Below are 19,402 nucleotides of genomic sequence, written 5' to 3'. Positions count from 1 at the left end.
CTGCTTGTGAGGATTTAACACCGTACTGTGATACTGATGGCTGCTGTATCAAACAGAGACTCCCCCTTCCCAGCCAAAGCTTCAAAATCTTTATTTAGCTTTGACAACAGGGTGCACCAAGAAAATCATGCTTTTTCTGCAGCCGGCAGCTTTTCAGGAGGAGTTTCCTACACAAGGAGTGACTAAGCCTGCCCATTTTCAGCTCCAAGATTTGAAAAGGACATGGCAAGAGGGAGGGAGGGATTGCAAGGCAAAAAGAGAAAGATGACAGGTCCTGAAATTGTGTGACATGCAGGAGGCACATGACAAAGCTTTTGAAGTTTGCAAGAAAGTTTGCAAGAAAGACAAAAAAACCTCAAACAAAACAAAACAAAAACTCAAACAAAACAAAACTTTTACTCTTCATCCTTACAAAATCACAGGAGAGATTTAAAAATAATTTCTAGATCATCTCTGGCAGATGTTCACTTCTAGCTCTTAATAGCTGTAGTTATGATGTGCATTTTTCTACACGATTTGGACCAGCTTCACACATAAATAAAGATCAATATGGCCTATTTCTCGTATATGAGATATTTACATTCAGCATACAATGTCTCTAGGACATATTTACACTTTCCCAATGGAAACTACATTTTCCACCTACATTTTGCTGTGCTGGTCCTGAATCAGCAAAAATAGCATCTGAGGACTAAAATCAGAGACTAACTGTCAAGCTTTTGACTAGACCAAAAGTATGTTCCTCTAAACTAGTCCTTTTCTGAAGCAGTCATATTGTACTGTGACATGCTTATTTTTGTATTTCTCCAATACATGCAAAAACCGTTTATAACATTTAAAATAAATGCTAACAAATGCAGTTTAATGCGCAAATGGAAAATGTGTTGTTACAGCTACGGTGGTCTACAGAGAGAAACAAAGCAAGGCTCCTAGGGAGGGGTAATACATCTTTTACTGGACTAAAGGATACTGTCAGAAAGAAAAACAAAACCAGACATGCTTTTGGATGCATGCACTTGAAGAGCTTAGGAGGAACATCTGTTTGATCTAAAACATTATTATGCTTACTGTAGAACTGAACGTGATTAGAAGAAAGTGGGTGAGGCAGGGTTTATAAGGGGGCAAATAGCTGGGTTTAGACCAATTGATATCAGTGAAAAAAACCCAGCTAACTTGAAAAGCTTATGTGTCTGAAAGCACATCAAACAACACAAGAGAGTTTTAGATCAAAGTTTGTTTAAGTGAAGGCACATACTGGTTTTCAAAGGCTAAGCAGCTACATGGAGTATTTATGGAATATTAGGGCGGGGTGGGGCCCTGAGAGGTCACATAGGCTGTTCCCTGCCTCAAAGACAAGATCAGCCAGCCATGATCCTGAAGACTTTGGGAATAAGAATGAAAATACAGGTTTCCCAGGCACCTCTTCTGGAGCTTCACCATTTGTGCTGGGCTCGGTTCACTTACCTGAAATTTGAATTTTTAGGTACCAGGACCTATGTACTGTTTTCCTGTTTAATAGAAAGTCTGCGCTATTCCTCAGCAATATAACAACCTGCATTACTCAATCCTGTGTTTGAAACCACTGGAAAACAGGCAGAAAGCAAAAATGGTTGAAGCCACAATGTTGCCTCTATAGCTAGGGCTACCGTTTGATCACAACAGTATTTAATAAAACATGTTAAAAATTAGGATTATCAGAGCAGTGGCACTAGAGCTGTGATGAACACAAGAACTGCTGTATTTGGGAAGCCCTGCCTCACCAAATACGATCTGAGACAGCCATGCCAAGTGGCAGGAAGGAAAGCACTTTCTAGAGCATTGTTTCCCCCAGCTCCTCAGTCCTGTTCAAACACCAGCCTCAGCTGAACAATTCCTTCACAAGCAGCATGCAAAGTGACCAGCTGTGCTGTTGCTTGCTGGTACATCAGCCAACTGAGCTGAGGGTTCACCATGGAGGAAGGGAAACAATCCTTTAGAAATGCTGTGGGCACAGAAGTCTCTTTTCTCTGAAAAGCTGAGCAAGTTGAAAAACATCCAGATAAAGACAAAAGGGTCTGGTAGGAGGCTGTCTCCCCCTGCCTGGCCGCCCTGCTCCGCCCCACCCCCCCCCCCCCCACCCCCCAATAAACTGCAACGTTTTGTTTGTTTGCAGATGCCAAAGAGGACAAATTTGTGTGCTTGCATGCACGGCTTAATAAGTATGTGTGCAAAGAAAAACCCAATGCTGCTTACATATGTTAACATCAGTTAAGAAAATTCATTTAGTTATTTGTTACTGGAAAGTTTTATTTGCTGAGCAATGGGCCATACCCAAAATGCTAGACTGCACATACAAGGAGAAGCTCTGAATGTAGCCACTCAGCCCATTTTTCCTTGCTTTGTCTTTCCCCATCCCCTTCCCCCCAATACCAACTTAAATAAGTATGCTAATGAAGAGTAGCCTTTTCTACTCCATAGTCCTAGATTCACATTGTCTGATCCTCAACATTTGGCAGTAGCGCTTCCAAACTCAGGGCAGTTTTTAATATCTGCATGAATGAGTCATTATGTTTCACTTAACCTGGTGACATTTTGGCTGACAACAGTATAATCCATTTTGGATCACCATATAAAAGGAATTTATACAGAATCCACATTTTAACTACTTGCCTGCCCTGGCATGAATTGGCATTGATTTACCTTCATGATCTCTGGAATTCTTTTTCTATGTGTCTGCGGAGCATTACATGTTAAAAAGCAAAGAAAAATTAGTTTACCTAAATAAAGTTTTAGAGAAATATTTCTGCATGTGTTTCAAAGCAAAATTTTATACTGAAGTATTTTACTGGGAGGAACGTAAGACATTTATGAAAACAGCAACATAGCCATAACATCTGTGCTTTCCTTTTTGTTGTTCATAAATGTCTGAATTACTTTATGACTTACCTCTTATAAGGCCCATTGATTCTTTGCAGAGAATCAATAATGTACAAGACACCAATGCCCAGTATTTTCAAGTAATCAAATGATTACAATGCTAGCACATCCACAGATTAGTTTACTAAAAAGAAATGCAGTTATCAATTAAATATTGACAAATTAAATGCTGAGTTTCTTTACCAGCTAGGCTTCTGAGGGATTCTGGCAGAGGAAAAGGGTACTGAGAGAGAAGCAGACTTTTTAAGAAAACGGACATAGTAAATGGAAGATTTACTGGTAGTGGCAAAAACCTTCTTAGTCTTGCTGAATGGCAGAATCTTCTAGAATAGGGAAGAAAACCTGAATTTGCTTTATAAACATGTCAGTCCATTCACTCATTCATCCAGCTACATAATTAGTTTTTGGAATGCACATGTTCATTTGATAAACACACTTCACTTGGCATTTCAGGTAGGAGGTGAACCTGAAATGCGAACAGTTTTATGGGAGGGGGGAAAAAAAACAGTCATGAAAATCAAGTTCTCTTTCATGTGCTTCTACACATTACCATCAGCAGGCCTAGGTTCTGAGTCAGCTTATCACTGATGGTTATTTTAGGATGTATGAAGAAGAAAGAGCAGCTCTTCCTAGATTTTCATGATTTAGCAACCTGATCTTCCAAGAGCAAAGGCAGTGCAAAAGTTACTTACTCAGGTGCATAAAAGAGTGGTGATCAGTACTTGGTCTAACTTCCAAGTAGAAAGTAAATCTTGATCTAAAAATCCATGAGAAAACCCATGGATCACCAAGATTTTATAATCCATTAGAAGAAAATGAACGAAGCTTTCTCTCAGCAATCAGCTGATCCTCTTTAGCACATAAGCAAAGCATTCACCTTTATATCTACTGCGTGCATACACATCTTCATCATCTTCAAGGGGCGAATATCCCGATCCTACAATACAAAATAGAGAAAAAAACCGCAGCAAGAAAGGAAATAAAAATTAAGAATAAAAGAAAGCTTTGCGAAAAGACATGCAAGATTAGGATGCAATAATCTATGCAATGCCATCAGCGCGGGCTTCTCTAAAGCTCAGATTCATAGCAGAGCCAGTTTATAGTGAATTTGGAAGGGGGAATTTTTTTTTTTATAATCAAGCATAATAGTAAATCTCTCTCACTGCTCCTGAAGCAATTTTGTGCCATGCCATGTTGCACATGTCAAGTCACACCTCCTCTGTTATGGAAAGCCCAGCAACCCTGAAGATGATCTATTGAGCATAGAGAACAGAGGAGGTACAGATGAAGGGGCACTTCAAAAGTTTCACTATAAAGTGGTTCCATAGTGTCAGTGGCTGTTAACAGCCATCAGGCCAAACAGCAGCAGTAAAATATGCATAACTGAAGTACAGTCCTCTTTTACAGCCTGCATGATCTTCATACCAAGAACAAAACATGGAGGTACATTACCTGCAAACACAAGTTACACTCAACTCAAAAACACAGTTTGGTATCAAGCATCTTCTGGGGTTGTTCAAAATAAAGACATAGTATAGTTCTGTACTTTAAAAAACCTGTTCCAATAGTTAAAAGCTTAAAATAAAGGTAGAAACTGCTTTATAAAAAACAGAAACCATTTGGAGCACCACCATTCAAGTAATTCATCAACAAATATGGCAGCCTGAAAGACAGCCTTCATAATATCCTTAAGTGACATTTATTTAAAATCAGCAGCTTCAGAGCATAAAGTCTAGTCTCAATTCTAGATAAGTCCTCTCCAAGAAGGGCTCATACAAATCTCCCCTCCGAGAAACCTTTCTCAAAACCTTGCATGCAATAGGCAGGCAATAAAGAGGCTCAGCACGATGCTACAGGAGCTTCTCACGCATGGTATCTTGAATTACAGCTATGGGGATACTTCATCACTATTTGTTGAGGTCTGAGACCATGTTCTCTACAAGCTGCAGCTTAAAGTTATGCTAAATTAGATAATTTAGACACCTCAATAAGCTACTCATTTCATGTGCAAAGCACACAGTTTTTCTGCAGAAATCAAAACAAAGGTATGTTAATGGCTAGGATGACTTAGCATAAGGATAAAAGAGTTACCCAAACAACATTTGCCTCTCCAGCATAACTGTCACCATCTGTCAGCAGATTCCACTTCTTAGAAAATCCAAAATAAACTGCCCAGAAACCAGTGAAACTCTACTTCTTAATCTACCAGCCTCAGGAATACCCAGAAGCCCAGCCCACATACCTACAGCTGCTCCACGGGAGCAGATTTAGCACATAGGGTCTATCTACAGAAGGGCAGTGCCTTTCCACAGCACCAGCCGCAGCACTGCTTGCAAGGGTTCAGACTGTCTAAAGATGACACTCTTTGCACCTCCCATCACTCTTTTTGCTGCGTTACTTGTGCATCAGGCGTTAGCGCCAGGACCCACAACCAGCCTGCAGTACTCAGTGGCTCCTTCTGGGAACCACAGGGAAGTGGCAGATACATGTGCTTCACGTCAGACCAAAATCTTGCACCAGTCCTGCAGCTCTGTGAACCATTTAGGTGACTGCATGTGAAAAATCAAGAGAGTTGTGTTCACACATACCATAAAAGTAGCAAAAAACTCATAATTCACCTTGGGCCTAGATCAAAGCTTGTTGTTATCACTGAGAATCCTTTCACTAATTTTCAGAAGGCTGCGAGCTGGGACCTGATGAAGCGAACTTGCAAACAGTTTCTCCCATGAAAGCAAGGGCTTTATATTTAGCACAGGCTTCCTATCGCTTAGGAGCCACTTCTCTGGATTTTTTGTATTTATTATTGTGGTTGAACTTTTGATGCCTAAACACTGACATCTGAGAAACTTCTCAACATAAAAATGTTAAGCTTTGTTGAAGTCTGACTGTATAATGTAAAGAGCAAGCTGGGATCCCTGAGGGCTTCATGAAGACCTTGATATGTAAATAAGCACCTCTCTAAGCATCAATTATTCTGTCAGAAATTGGGATACTCTTAGGTAATTACTTAGTCTGAGGGTTATAAAACTGTTATCTTGGTGTTACCACTCTTAATTGACCAAATTTTAGCATGCAGTGACTTTAGCACTTAAAATCGGTAAATGTTAGAGCTACGTGCGCTCTTACATACTTACCTTTCCTTAGACAAGAAATAATGAGCTCCTTTGAAAGTCTGCTAACAAAAATTGGCCTTAAAGAGCTGTTCACTACTCTTGCCCTGAAATGAGGCTCTGCTTATGGGAGTTTGCCATCTCCCATTTCCAGCTCATTTTCTAGCTCAAAATGAGAAGCGAGTCAGGTTTCCTTCCTAATAAGCAATGTTTCATTACTGTTAATAACCACAACAGGTCCAACTTGGGGAACCACGGGAAAGATCTTTGTCACGCCAACCCTGGCAGGATCTCGCTCCTCACGGACAGCCCACCGGCTGACGCCGGGCCCCAGCGGGGCTGGCAGGGCCTTCGCAAGCCGGGGAGCACCACGGGCCGCCTGGGCAGCGTCCGCCAGCCCAGGGCCACACCACGGAGAACCAGCCTCGTCCAGAGGGCTGTCCCTGAAGAGATGGGCTGGCTCTGGGAGGATGCACCACACGGCCATGCACTGCCCTGGGCACTGCCTCACCCAGCGGTGCTGGATTTTCTCCCGTCTCCAGGCACACCTGTCCCTGCTACTCCTCCCTGCCTCTCTCCATGCTGACCCCCCAGCCCCTGCTCTGACAAACCTGCCCTTACCACACCTGACGTGGCAGCAAGGCTGTCCCACCGCAGCAGGTGGCTTCTGTCCCGGCAGCCACGAGGCCTGACCTGGCACCTCATGCCCCACTGCTGCCACCCCATAAGCAACCCTGAGCAATCTGCCGTTTCATCTTCATCTTCTTGGCCACAAAGCAAGTATTTCTGCTTCACAAACATTCAAAATTAGCTACCAAGCCACATAAGGACAAAGCATTGTTCTGCCTTCAAAGTGCTAAAATTACCACAGTATAAAAACTGGGTATTTGAGGAAGAATGACAAGAACAACAAGCTGCTTTACAGATGTCCTGCATCATGGTTCAGGGTACACCAGGTTGCTGCAAAGACCAGCTGTGGATTTTGTTGTAGCAGATGACAAGCCAAATACATGAAATAACACTTCCATTTTAAGATTGATCTATTACGAGATTAATTTATGGACTTAGGCAATTTTCTTTATGTTAGGAAAAAAGATTTCTTAATTCACAAAATAATCACCACATTTTTATAAGGGGGGGATGCATAGGAAAGCTTTCTCTTTACATACCTTTTATTAGAGCATAGTTTTAATGCAACTTCACACAACATAGTAGAAAACACATAGGCAGCGTCTATCACCACAAACCCAGAAGTCTGTGCCAAATGAATAAATCCTGGGATATGACTGCCAGGCAGGGCAGGAGGAGCTATGACAGTAAGCCTTCTGACAAGGTAAAAATCCTCATACAAGAAGAATTCATTACTAAGAGAACACATTTAGTGTTCAAACCAGCAAGCCAACGGGACATTGAGACACACAACAGTTACTTATTTGTGCAAAACCTAAATTAGACCATTTCAGGATCAGTTTTGCCTGTGTTTTATGGTTGCCAAATTCACTCCAAGTGTCTTGATGCCAGCCTTCAGGCCAAATCTCATTCAGCAAAACACAAGTATCTCCTTAAGTGGTCTCACCAGCCTGAAGGAGACTACTCGTTTAACCCTAAACCCACTCAAAACTGATCACAGATGTTTACATTCAACATCAAGCAGCTGATGAAGTACTCCGCTGCTTTAGTACCACAATCTACACTCAGTAGAGACTGCTATTCTCGGTTTCTCAAGATGGCTCCATTTCCACACTTACAGCCCAGCATTTGCTGTCCTGGCCAGGGGCCTTGGTCAGCTGAAGAAAGAGAAGCAAGCAGAGCATATAGCTGCATTCATGAATGAGCACAGATTACCGTGACACATTCACATCTGCACACAATACAAGATAGGTAAATGAAATACACACAGCCAACCAGGCGTTGAGCAAGATACTTCCTATATTTCTAGGATCTGATCGTCCTTCCCTTTGTCTTTTTGCTAATGTCTGCAAAAGCTTTGGGAGGAGAGTACTTTGATTGCTACACAAAAGCGACAATCAATTTGTTGGTATTTGCTGAGCCGGGGAAGGAAGAAAGATGCCATCAGATTGCAGAGGAAGTTTTAAGAGGACTTCTGCTGTCCCTCAGTTTTGCTCAAACCCTGACTTTCTTAAGTACATTACTCTTTGTGCACCACAGATGACTAAGCAGACAGAAAGACACTATTCCAGACAACAAGATCCCAAACTTCACCACACTTGTCAGGCACACCAATTCAGGCTGTGGCAGACAAAACCTCTCTAATGGGTAGGTAACCTCCACAATAAAACCTTTCAGATATTACATGGCATTAACCTTTAAATGAAAAACAATCTTTCCATTCTACCTTACCACCTCAAAGGTCTCCAGAGCTGGAAGAGCTATCAATAATTGCTTAGGCATCTTGATCCTACAAACAACAATAAAACCACACCATCTTGATCCTGAAACCAGGTATTTTCTCACTGGATCATTTGATTGTGACAAACAGCAGCAAGGCAATAAAAATGCACAAAAGATAAATCAATACTAGTAGAAGACTTAAAGGTTTCATTAAAAAAAAAAAAGTGAAAAGGAAAACCAAAGCACCAGTAAGTGAGAAACACAACATCAAAGCCTATGATCGCATATAAACCTTTGTGGAGTTATTCACTGTAAGATCTTCACCAGGGCCACTGGGATTACCAATATGGACAAAGGGAATGAGAACTCTTGTGCTCCATTTTTTGTTGCCCCTGGCTATGTGAGTGATGGCACATGGGCAAATTGAGGGTCACACACACAGGACCCCTCTCCCCATTGCAAAGGTTCACCCATGCAGGTCTGCTAGCAGAACTGGGGCACAAGAACATGATGCCAAGGCAGACACTGTGTACGCAGGTGTGTACATGAGCATTTAACACGCTATTGTGCTATAAATCCTCTATAATTGAGAAAAGGAAGCAATGTGTGCTCTAAGAGGCATTTTCCCAGGACTGAGATAGACATTTCTTAACTCCTTTCGAGTTGGATCAAATGAAAACAAGCTATAGACAACAACAATATAGTTCACGAAACCAATTGGAAACTTCTTACAGCGTACTGCCCTGAGACAGGACAAGTTCAGGCACTTAAGCACAAGAGGCTACAGCATTTAGCCTGCAATAAGGGCTTTTTTCTCAACAGCGGTGCTCTCCTCCCTAGTTGAGCACCAGACACACTAAAGAGTTTCCTATCTACTGTACTTGCAGTCCAGCAAAACACATTAACAAAAGCTCATATTTTTTAGGTGATACTATTTTGTCAATTTACACCACTGAGTTTCTTAAACCCCCCCCCCCTTTTTTTTTTCTTTTCTCATGCTTGTTTGCTCCTGGTTTATGAGGACTACCAAAAATTGAGGTAAAATTTGTGAAAATCAGCAGAAGTCAATGTTCCAGTTTATGCTCTACTGAAGCTTGAAGCCTTAAATATAGCACTAATTTGGTTGACAGTCAGCTGAATGTGAGCCAGCAGTGTGCCCAGGTGGCCAAGAAGACCAACAGCACCCTGGCTTGTACCAGAAACAGTGTGGCCAGCAGGACAAGGGAAGGGACCGTGCCCCTGTGCTGGGCACTTGTGAGGCTGCACCTCAAATACTGTGTTCAGTTTTGGGTCCCTCACTACAATAAAGACACTGAGGTGCTGGAGCGTGTCCAGAGAAGGGCAACGAAGCTGGTGAAGGGTCTGGAGCACAAGTCTTATGAGGAGCTAGTGAGGGAACTGGGTTTGTTTAGCCTGGAGAAAAGGAGGCTGAGGGGGAACCTTATCACTCTCTACAACGGCCTGAATTTCTTGGTCGGTCTCTTCTCCCATGTAACAAGTGACAGGACAAGAGGAAACAGGCTCAAGCTGCAACAGAGGAGGTTTAAACTGGATATTAGGAAAAATTTCTTCACCAAAAGGGTTGTCAAGCGCTTGAACAGGCTGCCCAGGATTGTGGTGGAGTCATCGCCCCTGGAGGCATTTGAAAGACATGTGGATGTGGTGCTTAGGGACATGGTTTAGTGGTGGACTTGGCAGTGCTAGGTCAGCAGTTGGACTTGATAACCTTAAAGGTCTTTTCCAACCTAAGTGATTCAACAAATTTACTTAAATATGTATTTCAGAAAAGATCACTGCATTTACAACTTTTTGAACATTGCTGGGAAATGGAGAACAGAAAAAAACCAACCCTAAAAATATAGTGATAATTTCCAATTTCAGCTGCATGGCAAACTTCACAGAACAACCAAAAGGAAAACAAAGTGGGGAAAAAACCCACAACAAACAAAAAAACCCAGTTGTAATGACACTGTGTGTTGCACACAGGGAAACAATGTGAATTAAATGAGCTTAGATGGCATCTCGTCTGGTCTACGGTCACTGGCTACTGTTGATAATGGGAAGAGAGAAAAGATTCATTCCGCATGCTATCTATCCTTCAAAACAGAGGGGAGCACTCCGGAATTCCTTCCATATTCAAACAGCTGATCAGTTTAAGTGTTTGTAAGAAAAGGATGGTCAATTTCCACCAATAAGCTTATAACATCTGGATTTAGTGACTCCGATGCTTTGCCTTAGAGTTTTATGTTCCACAGTACCTGAAGCCAGATCAAATATATGAATTTAAAAACCTAGCTTTACGTGCAGCAGACTGTAGTGCTTCTTGCACTATGGCAGGGCTAGGTCACTCTAAGACCTCAGAAGTCTGGAAGATGTACATGAGGAGGTAGAAAAGGTACCAAAAATGGTCATGACCTTCACATTAGAGGGCTTTATTTTGTGTATAAAAATATTTGCACTCATTTTATGATGGTAGTAAAAATAGAAAGCCAGGTTTTTCATCTCATTCTTTACTGGTTTAACATTATGCCCCAGTTCGGCAAAGCTCATGCTTAAAAACCATTGGCTTCGGTGGGATTTCAGTATTTGTATACTCAGGTGTTTTGTTGCATCTGGGCTGTAAGGCTATAAAAAAACCAAAACCCAAATGCAAAACTTTGTTACAGAAATCAAAGCAGAACAAACAGCAGAGGAAGAGTCAGCAAAATCAATTAATACATAGACAGATGCTCCTTTACTTTGAACCTTCCTACAGGTTAGTTGATACAGAAATGCAACTGTTATTCATGAACATGCTTAAAATGTAGAGAATCTAATGGCAACTGCTCATACTAAACAGTGTTCAACATGCACAGTAACTCAAAAGATCTCATCTGCCCTCCTCCCTCCTCAAAGGATGTTCCCACTGGCCACATCACTTTTTCAGTCCCCTGCTTGACTCAGTCAGTAGTCCAAACTGTCTTTGCAATGCACGGGAAAGCAAGTTAAAGCACTGAAACCCCACAATCTCATATTCAGCAAGAACAGTGCTGAACTGGGAAGTAGAGGGCTCCTGAATCCAAACACAGCTCACTCATCCAGACCAAGTTAACAATCATATGCACAGTTTAGTAGCCCAGATGATTAACTTCCAGAGACGTTTAGAAATTTCCCTGCCTGTATTTATGGAAAAGGACACATAGCACAGATTTGAGCTTCGATGCACATTCACAAGCTCCACACCACTGTTGTGCTTCTATTCCTTGCAGGTATAAAGTCTTTCAGGCACAGAAAGTAATCTTATACCAAGAAGATCCCCTCAGGGCTATACACAGATTAATTCACTGTGTCTCAGTATTGATAAAGATGCAAGCACCGTGTGTTACAGCACAGGTTTTAACTTGCTTCAAGAGAGATGCCTCATACAAGATTCCATCAAAGAACAGCTCTTTCAAAGTCATCATAATCAAAGCACAACTGAAATGCAGAACAGAAAGCTTCAGAATTAGCAAGTTCAAAAGAGGTCAGAGATGTCTGAAGTTTGCATGCCAGCAGTAGCTTATGCTTTGTGAAATAAAACTGTCCAATTACACAGAAATCACAAATCTGATTAGGAAAATGCAGGCAGAGGTTCTTTTCCCAAAAGATAATTCTTACCCCCTCCCTTGCCATCTGTGACACAATGTGACTTACAAAGAAACTCTGCAGCTGACACCAAGATATGAAGGTGTTTCAAAACAGATTAATTACAAATGTTGAGAAAACTATCGCTTTACATAGAAGTTATCTAACACAACAAAATTCATTTCACATGCTGGCAAATCCTGTGTGACAAAGAAAGCACTACTCCTGGCATAAGGCGTCTCATTCATTTCAATGAAGTCACATATCCAGAAATAGGCAGCCATGCTCATGCAGCTTACTCTTCAAAAATCAGTGGTGAGATGGAAACTGCATGGACACAGAAGTTAGTGTTAGTCCAGGAAAGCTCTGTAAAGTACAATTCAACTCTGCTTTCTTTTATGTACACATGCAGATATCTTAGATACAACAAATACAAAGCAAAACACTTTCCACCGATTCTGGTTTATTTTTCCCCCTCCAGACTGGTAATAAAAGTGGAAGTTGTTCAAGTGGCTCTGACTCAACCCAGGCAGAAGTCCTATAACACAGCAGCAGTCAAGGGAAGAGCTGGCAGACTTAAGGATAGGCTACAAACATCTTTGCCAACACACACACGGTCCAGGAATCTTAGTGCAGTCATAGGCTGCTCCCAGATATCCTGCTCCACTACAAACGCATTTGCTTCTACTGCAATTATGTGTTCAGTGTTAGGATAAGCAGTGTATTCCAGTACTGCTTGCAGTATACCCATAAAATGACCAAAGGCCTTGCATAATTATTTTTTAAATATTCTTCACTTGAAGCCATAAAAAATAATATACTTCATGAAATTTGTGTCCTTACCTTCAATGAAAACAAATGAAGCATTTCCAGAATCCTAGTTCTGGAAAATCTGGTTTGTTCTGGCTTGCTCTTGTGATGTGACATTTTGAATGATTCAGTGGGAAGTGAAGATTTCATCAAATTTTGCTTAAAATGCAATTTCAGAGTTGTAAAACATATATATAGCTGGTTTTCAACAGAAAGTTATTTTTTAAAAAAATACAGACAAAATGGTGAAACATACAGATGAAAGGCCTCTACTATTGAAATAAAGTGTTGATTTCTGTGTGTGTGTAGAAGGAAAGCACCTCAAGAAGCTAATAAAGATATACTTAGGAGCTGACATTAGTACATTTTCAAGAGAAATATCAGTCATCTCCTGGTTTTGTTCCTTATGTCCCACACAAGCCACATTCCCTTGATTGCTGAACAGGGCAACCTACAAGGTACCACTACGATTCATCAAGTAGATGTGCTATGGGGAACAAGCTGGGAGCTTGGCTCAAAGGGAAAAATCTGAACATAACATACATGAACAGTGCTCTCACGAAATGCCAATTTTCAGCATGACCAGTGAGGGGGTTTAATTTTTTTTTTGTTAGGACTCATTGCCAAATCGAATTTAAGTAACTAGGTGCAGAGAAAGAGGAAGAAGTTAGCTTCCATGATTTTTTAAGCTGGCAAGAGAAGACCCAAAAGCATTTGCTCTCCCTTTTAATGGGCTCCACCGGATAAGGATCTTGCAATAAACTGAAATTCAGCAAAACAAAATAAAAACCGCAAAAAGACAGGTGCATGAATGAAGTCCCTGAATATTTTGAATGGCAGCTACTTATGCCAGCAGGAGACCAACAGGGAGGAGGTTAGAGAAGAATGTTTCCTTTGTTCAGGCCATGAGGAGTTTGATTTTTGCTTAAGGAAGTCTTTAATAAATAATATTTAAAAAACTAATAGCAGTATCTCTTTTTATGATCAAGAACAGTCACAGTACCACAGAATATCATCAAAGAATGGGCAAAAAGTGTCATGAACGCCAAAATGTAAATGAATTCAGCTGAACAAAATATACATTTCTTAATCAACAGATTTCAACACACTGCATTACTTCTACATAAAACACAGCTACCATAGCTGCATACTGCATAATATATTTGTGATCCTGAGCACATATGTGGTCTAAGCCAGAGGTTAGGCCTACCAGGAGAGCAAAGCCTTCTTTATTTACAGCAGCTGTAGGGTTGTGTATGGAAAATACAGACAGCTCTTGATATAGAAGGATTTGCACTCTGTTCCTGACTACCTACAAGAGGCTCTGCGAAGGCTGCCCACACACTGCCCATGGTCTGGATGTCTGTAAGCACCACTGGTTTCTTTGCTGCTCTCACACAGCATCGTCCACATTTGTCAACAGATAAACCTGGACTCTGTCCCATCCTGTCAGACACCAGCTCATATTAATTATTCACAGCTTTGTCACCAGTCAAATGGACTACAATAGCCTAATCTACTTAAGCACAAAGATCCAGGCAATTAGGGGAATTCCAGCTATTTTATAACCCTGCAGCACATCTCCACCTGCCCTCTGTTTTCTAGGCTAGCTTCTCTCAGCACTTCTGCTGACGAATGTTTGGTCCTTTTCTCCACAGTGGTTCAGCACCCTGAGCTGAGAATTGCCCACCTGCACCCTGCTAGCAACCCCTCTGCTTCTGCCAGGACTTTGGAGACTCTGTGACCCCCTAGATATGTGTGTCCAGTGCCCAGAGGCACTTATTTCTGAAATTGTTTTGCTGATGGATCTTACTCACACATCCCCAAAATCAAGCTGCTGTGTGAATTTGGAGTCATGTGGAAATGATGGGCTGGCAGAGAAAGCTTTCACCTCACTGAAAGAAAGCAACATGGGTCTGTTAACAGCATCATTCAGCTGCGCATACCTGGTCTCATCAGAGTTTCCTAAGAGCTGGGATGGCTGCAGCCCTCCAGGACACTGGATAAGCTGCATACCACTGAAGTCAAGAGCCACCCTCACTCAACAGTTTCACTGACTAATCTGTCTCTCGGTTACCTGAAAGGGTGAAAGACGACCTCAGGCACTGGGATGAAACTCTGTTCAGATAAAAATGCTTACATGCCACAGCGCTTTCCATCCCTGATGGCAGGGTACACCTCCATCAGGGCAGCAGATCCTGAGCGTGGGACTCCTGCCTGTGTCACAAACTCTTTTAGCACAAAGGGCTCTCACAGGCCATTGCTACCTTCTGTGCTAAGCAGAGGCAGTTGGTGGTTTTTTTCTAGACTTTTCTCTTGAAATTTAAGAAACCAAGTTTATAACAAATCAAGCTTGAATTACACATAAAGCCCTACATAAACATGACACTTCAGAGGCTTCTTCAACGGGGAGAGGATGAGAGGACAGCGTACGTTGTGAGCAGGTGAAATGTTAGGTGCACTAGAAGACTGCAAGACGGAAAAGCAAACTGGGACTCTGAAGAGGCAAATGTTATCTTACAGGTAAGTGTGTTATCTTTTAAGATCCAGAGAAATAATTCCTATGAACATACTTCAATATGCTTTTTCGCCCCATACATTAAGATATTATAGGGTCTGTAATGCAGGCCTACATTTTAGGAACAGACTGAAAAGGCAGAAAACCAGGAGAAAACAGCAGAAAAACCTACAGAATGCCAATAAGGGACTGAAAAGATGTATTAGTACTGGTAACTAAAAAAGGTAGAACTACTAGTAACTGGTTAATTAAGTAAAGAATATTTAAACTGAAAGTCTCCTTAATGACAAGTTCCAGTGGACTTTGGGATAACCTTCCAAAGGAAGAGATCAAAAACTAATCCTGATCTATTCTGAACTGGTGACAGATGGAACAAATTATTTTTTTTAAATGCTGAAACTCAAACTGGCACATCTCAGTATCCTTTAATACCACAGCACCAGACACGCTGCTTTCCTCTCTTCTCTTATCCTTGAGTCACATGTTACTTCAGAAGCTCTGCCATTTTAAACATATTTTTCAGATTTTATGAGAAGACTAAAAGAAAGGCTCCCTAGGAAAAAAAAATCTCAGCTGTAAGTATCAGACACTACACCAACACTTGAAAACTAGCATCAGGAGCACCTGTAATCCATAGGGAACTCTCCAACAAATTCCTAGAAAACATAAGGGGAGTGGAAAAATTTGAAGTTACTGACTGTGACCTCTTCTTGCTCTTTAGTAAGTGCAGTGAGTGTCAGAAGTGACAGAGAACCACTGTAAATCCTACACTGGCAGCGAGCTCCCTTGAGGACTTCTCCCTTGAGCAACTTTCCTTCACTTTCTCTGCTTAAGTCACCACTTAAAAAAAAAATTGTATCTTTTGTTGTGGCTCATTATCCTCAGCTGCCTCAAGCAGGACTTCTCCCCAGGTTAGCTTCAACTTGTCAGCTTACATTTTCTCACTAGTTATCTTCTTATGAATAAATCCAACTGCAGTCCAGAAGTCTGTCACAGCACACTTATGTCTCACTTCCATGTGAGCAGCTTTCTTTTAAAGAAACTAGAAGCATGAACGTTGGGTTCTAGAGCAAAGTCTCTATCTAATTTATATAATGCTATTATATATATATAATATATATATATAATATATAATAAAAAAATTAAAGCATTTTATCCTTGACACCTGCAAACAGACAAAAGCATTAAGGGCTGTTGGTATTAATACTGGAGGCCCTTCTTGGAAGAAAAACTGAGACTTCTAAGGACTCCAGGACTACTCATGCTTTACTAATGCTTTGCAAGGGTATCACAAAGGAGAAAAAGCAGGCATTACACCAGGGAAGAAGAGCTGAAGGAACAACTCAGAGCTATGCAGGGCAGTCAGCAGGTCAAAAAATGAGCAAAGACGACTGAAAAACAGGTGGGGAAAGAAAAAAGGGCAGAGGAGCTTAAAATAGCAAACTAAGCAATTGAAGGAAAAAGTAAATAACTGCTGTCAAGGCTCAGGAGGTAGGAATTTAATTTACTCCTGAAGACTAGTAATAAAAACAGTCTCAAAACAAACAGTGTTTAATATGGAGTTCACAGCCAAAAGCACACAAGTTATATAAACCAACCAATGAGAAGTGGCTTGCTCATATTGCTTAAAATAATAAATGTTAATCATATCCTAAGGTAGATTCAAAAGCGCTTTTGCTACAGTCAGCATAAAATAATGCTGATTAGATTTTAAAGGAACGTTTGAGATACTCCCTCCAAACCCTTGCTCATTTTTCATTAACATCCATGTCAGGGCAACTCCCTATCAGAAAGATATCCTCCAAGTTCCCACTCCCACTGAAAAGAAGAGGGTAAACAGATTTCCTTCTGAAAGAGCGGTTACCAAGGCCATTTGTAAGGATATGGGCTTAGATGCTCCAGTTTCACTATGATACATCTGTATTACGAAAATACTACGAAAAAACACACTGTATTGATGGCTTTTGATATACTAGACTTTGATCTTCTGGTGGTTCTCTTGAATTGTATCTGATGAAATTACACGATTCATGAGAAGCGTTAGCTTTATATTATATATATATACACATTTAAACCATACTGCCAAAGACAATGCTCAGAGGCATCAAGTGCCCCAAACAAGGAAGTAAATAAAAATACATCAACATAAAATTAAATTTCCTTAGTCTTTGGAAGCCTAACTGTTGGTTTAAGGCAAAGAGAAACCTGGCAATATCAATATAACACCTTAAAACTCATTACCCCAATGCACCGAAGCCATGTTTCCAGAATTGCCACTGCTCGTTCAGGAGAGGGAAGAGGGCGGTGAAAATCTACTGCCACTATTAGAAACAGCAGAGGTGACTGAAGCACCTAAAACAGGACCCTAAAAGAAACCTTTTTGGAGAGAAGAATGTGTATGGGGCTAATCTGTAGGTTCTACAAAAGGTACGAGCTTGAAGACAAAATGGAAACAAAATTTTTCCTAGTCCTTGCAGCAAATACAGTGGGCTTCTCCTTCTCCCTTGGTAACCCAGTCCCAGCTTCAGCAGAGCCTCTGCACCACTCAGCCAGGCAACAAGACACCTGGGGAAGCACAAACCAGAAGTGCATCCCCAGCTAGTGCAGGGCAACACAGATAGTGATCATGCACACCCACCTCTCCCCTCCTCCCACCTGCATCACATCACTACCAAATACCCAGCAGCACCCCTTTCTTCTCCTCATCCCTCCCATCCTGTGAGTCCAAGAGCAGACGGCCAGCACCATGGTCCTCAGCAAAAAAGATAATGCCCCGTCTCCTTTAGTTCCTGGAAATGCAGCAGCAGGTTCAGCCCCAGCCTCCTGACACCAGGGCAGAGCATGCTGGGAAGCAGCAGGGCTAAGCAGGGAAATATGAAGTCGCACTGTATTCAGTGTAGCTACGTTACTCTAGGATAGCCATGCTCTAGGTCCCTTTCGTTACTGGGGAGGCTGACACCTAGCATTGATGAACCACATCTGGCAGGAAGGAGCAGCTCCAGCAAGCAAGCTGGCAGACAGCTTCAAACTACCAAGGTCAGGGTTCACTTAACCTAATTAGGATATAATCCTTTAGTAGCCAGTTCTATGAATTTTAGTTGTTCACAAAGGCAGCTCAGTACTGAAAAACTGCTCAAGTTTCATAAACATCCTGAAGACGGCAACTAGAGGCTCACAGAACGAACAAGCCAAACTCACAGCAGAACAGACATTTTTAAATAACAGGTTTACGGATTTGTTTGTATTCTTGTCCTACCAAGTTTCTTCTGAGTGTCAAAATATTATTATGTTCAAAGAAACTGGGGACATCTGTACAGCAAAGATCAGTTGTTGTTTTTCATAAAGGCACGATAGGGATGCCATCGTATTTCTCACTGTTTCCTCCTCACAGAATCATCCAAGTCTGAAAAACTGACTTGTGAGATTTCAGGGCTTGCCATTAAAGGCAGACTGACAACCTGCAAGTTTGTCATACAGACTGGAGATAGGGATGTGAAAAGGGAGAATGTCAAAGAATGAATGGGGGGCGGAGGGGTGGAATTAAGAAATCCACACAAAAAGTAATAAGCTAGCAATAATTTTCACAGTAAATTGAAACCATACCCTAAATCATTACTAAGAATTAATACACTGTAAATAATGTGGAATTTAACCCAAAATCCAGCTGGAGGTCAAACACTCCCCATAACACACCAGCTCAAACCCTGCCAGCCCCTCACCCATCAGGCCCCCTGGCTTGGCCTCTGAGCCACCCTGTCCCTGCAGCAGAGGCTGGTCCCCGTCCCAGCTCTGCTCGCTGCCTCTGGGCTGCTGGGGGAGGTCCCTGTCCTGCTGCCAGCCCTCACGGCACCAGGACAATCCTAACCCTGAAGTCTTCTATGTAGAAATGAGAAATCTGAAAGCCTCCCCCCCCCCCCCTTTTTTTTTAAATAATCGGAAAATATCAGCTCTGCAGTTTTCTGTGTATCTCAACCAGGCACGATGTTTCACAGGAGGGGAAAAAAAATAAATCTCTTCAGCTTTATGGTTTTGGAATGCTCAGGTTCCTTGATTTAGTGCTCTCACCTTCCATTTACAAGTCTGATCCCATGTC

The 19,402-nt window shown here is 41.7% G+C and overlaps 1 protein-coding gene across 2 annotated transcripts in view; it reads right to left on the bottom strand.

The window, feature by feature from the left end:
* Window positions 1-19,402, bottom strand: part of SRPX (sushi repeat containing protein X-linked) — a 48,029-nt gene that overhangs the window by 16,337 nt on the left and 12,290 nt on the right. Inside the window, exon 2 of one of the 2 annotated variants that reach the window (XM_037378274.1) lies at window positions 3,794-3,853. The exons of the other annotated variant lie outside the window; for it this stretch is intronic. Coding sequence (XP_037234171.1) covers window positions 3,794-3,853 — 60 coding nt within the window. The remainder of the gene's footprint in view (window positions 1-3,793; window positions 3,854-19,402) is intronic. 2 annotated transcript variants of the gene reach the window in all.

Source organism: Falco rusticolus, chromosome 2, assembly GCF_015220075.1.
Source record: "Falco rusticolus isolate bFalRus1 chromosome 2, bFalRus1.pri, whole genome shotgun sequence".
In the NCBI taxonomy this organism is placed as follows: Eukaryota; Metazoa; Chordata; class Aves; order Falconiformes; family Falconidae; genus Falco; species Falco rusticolus.
Note: the sequence above shows the minus strand (reverse complement) of the source record. Positions and strands in the feature narration are given on the sequence as shown.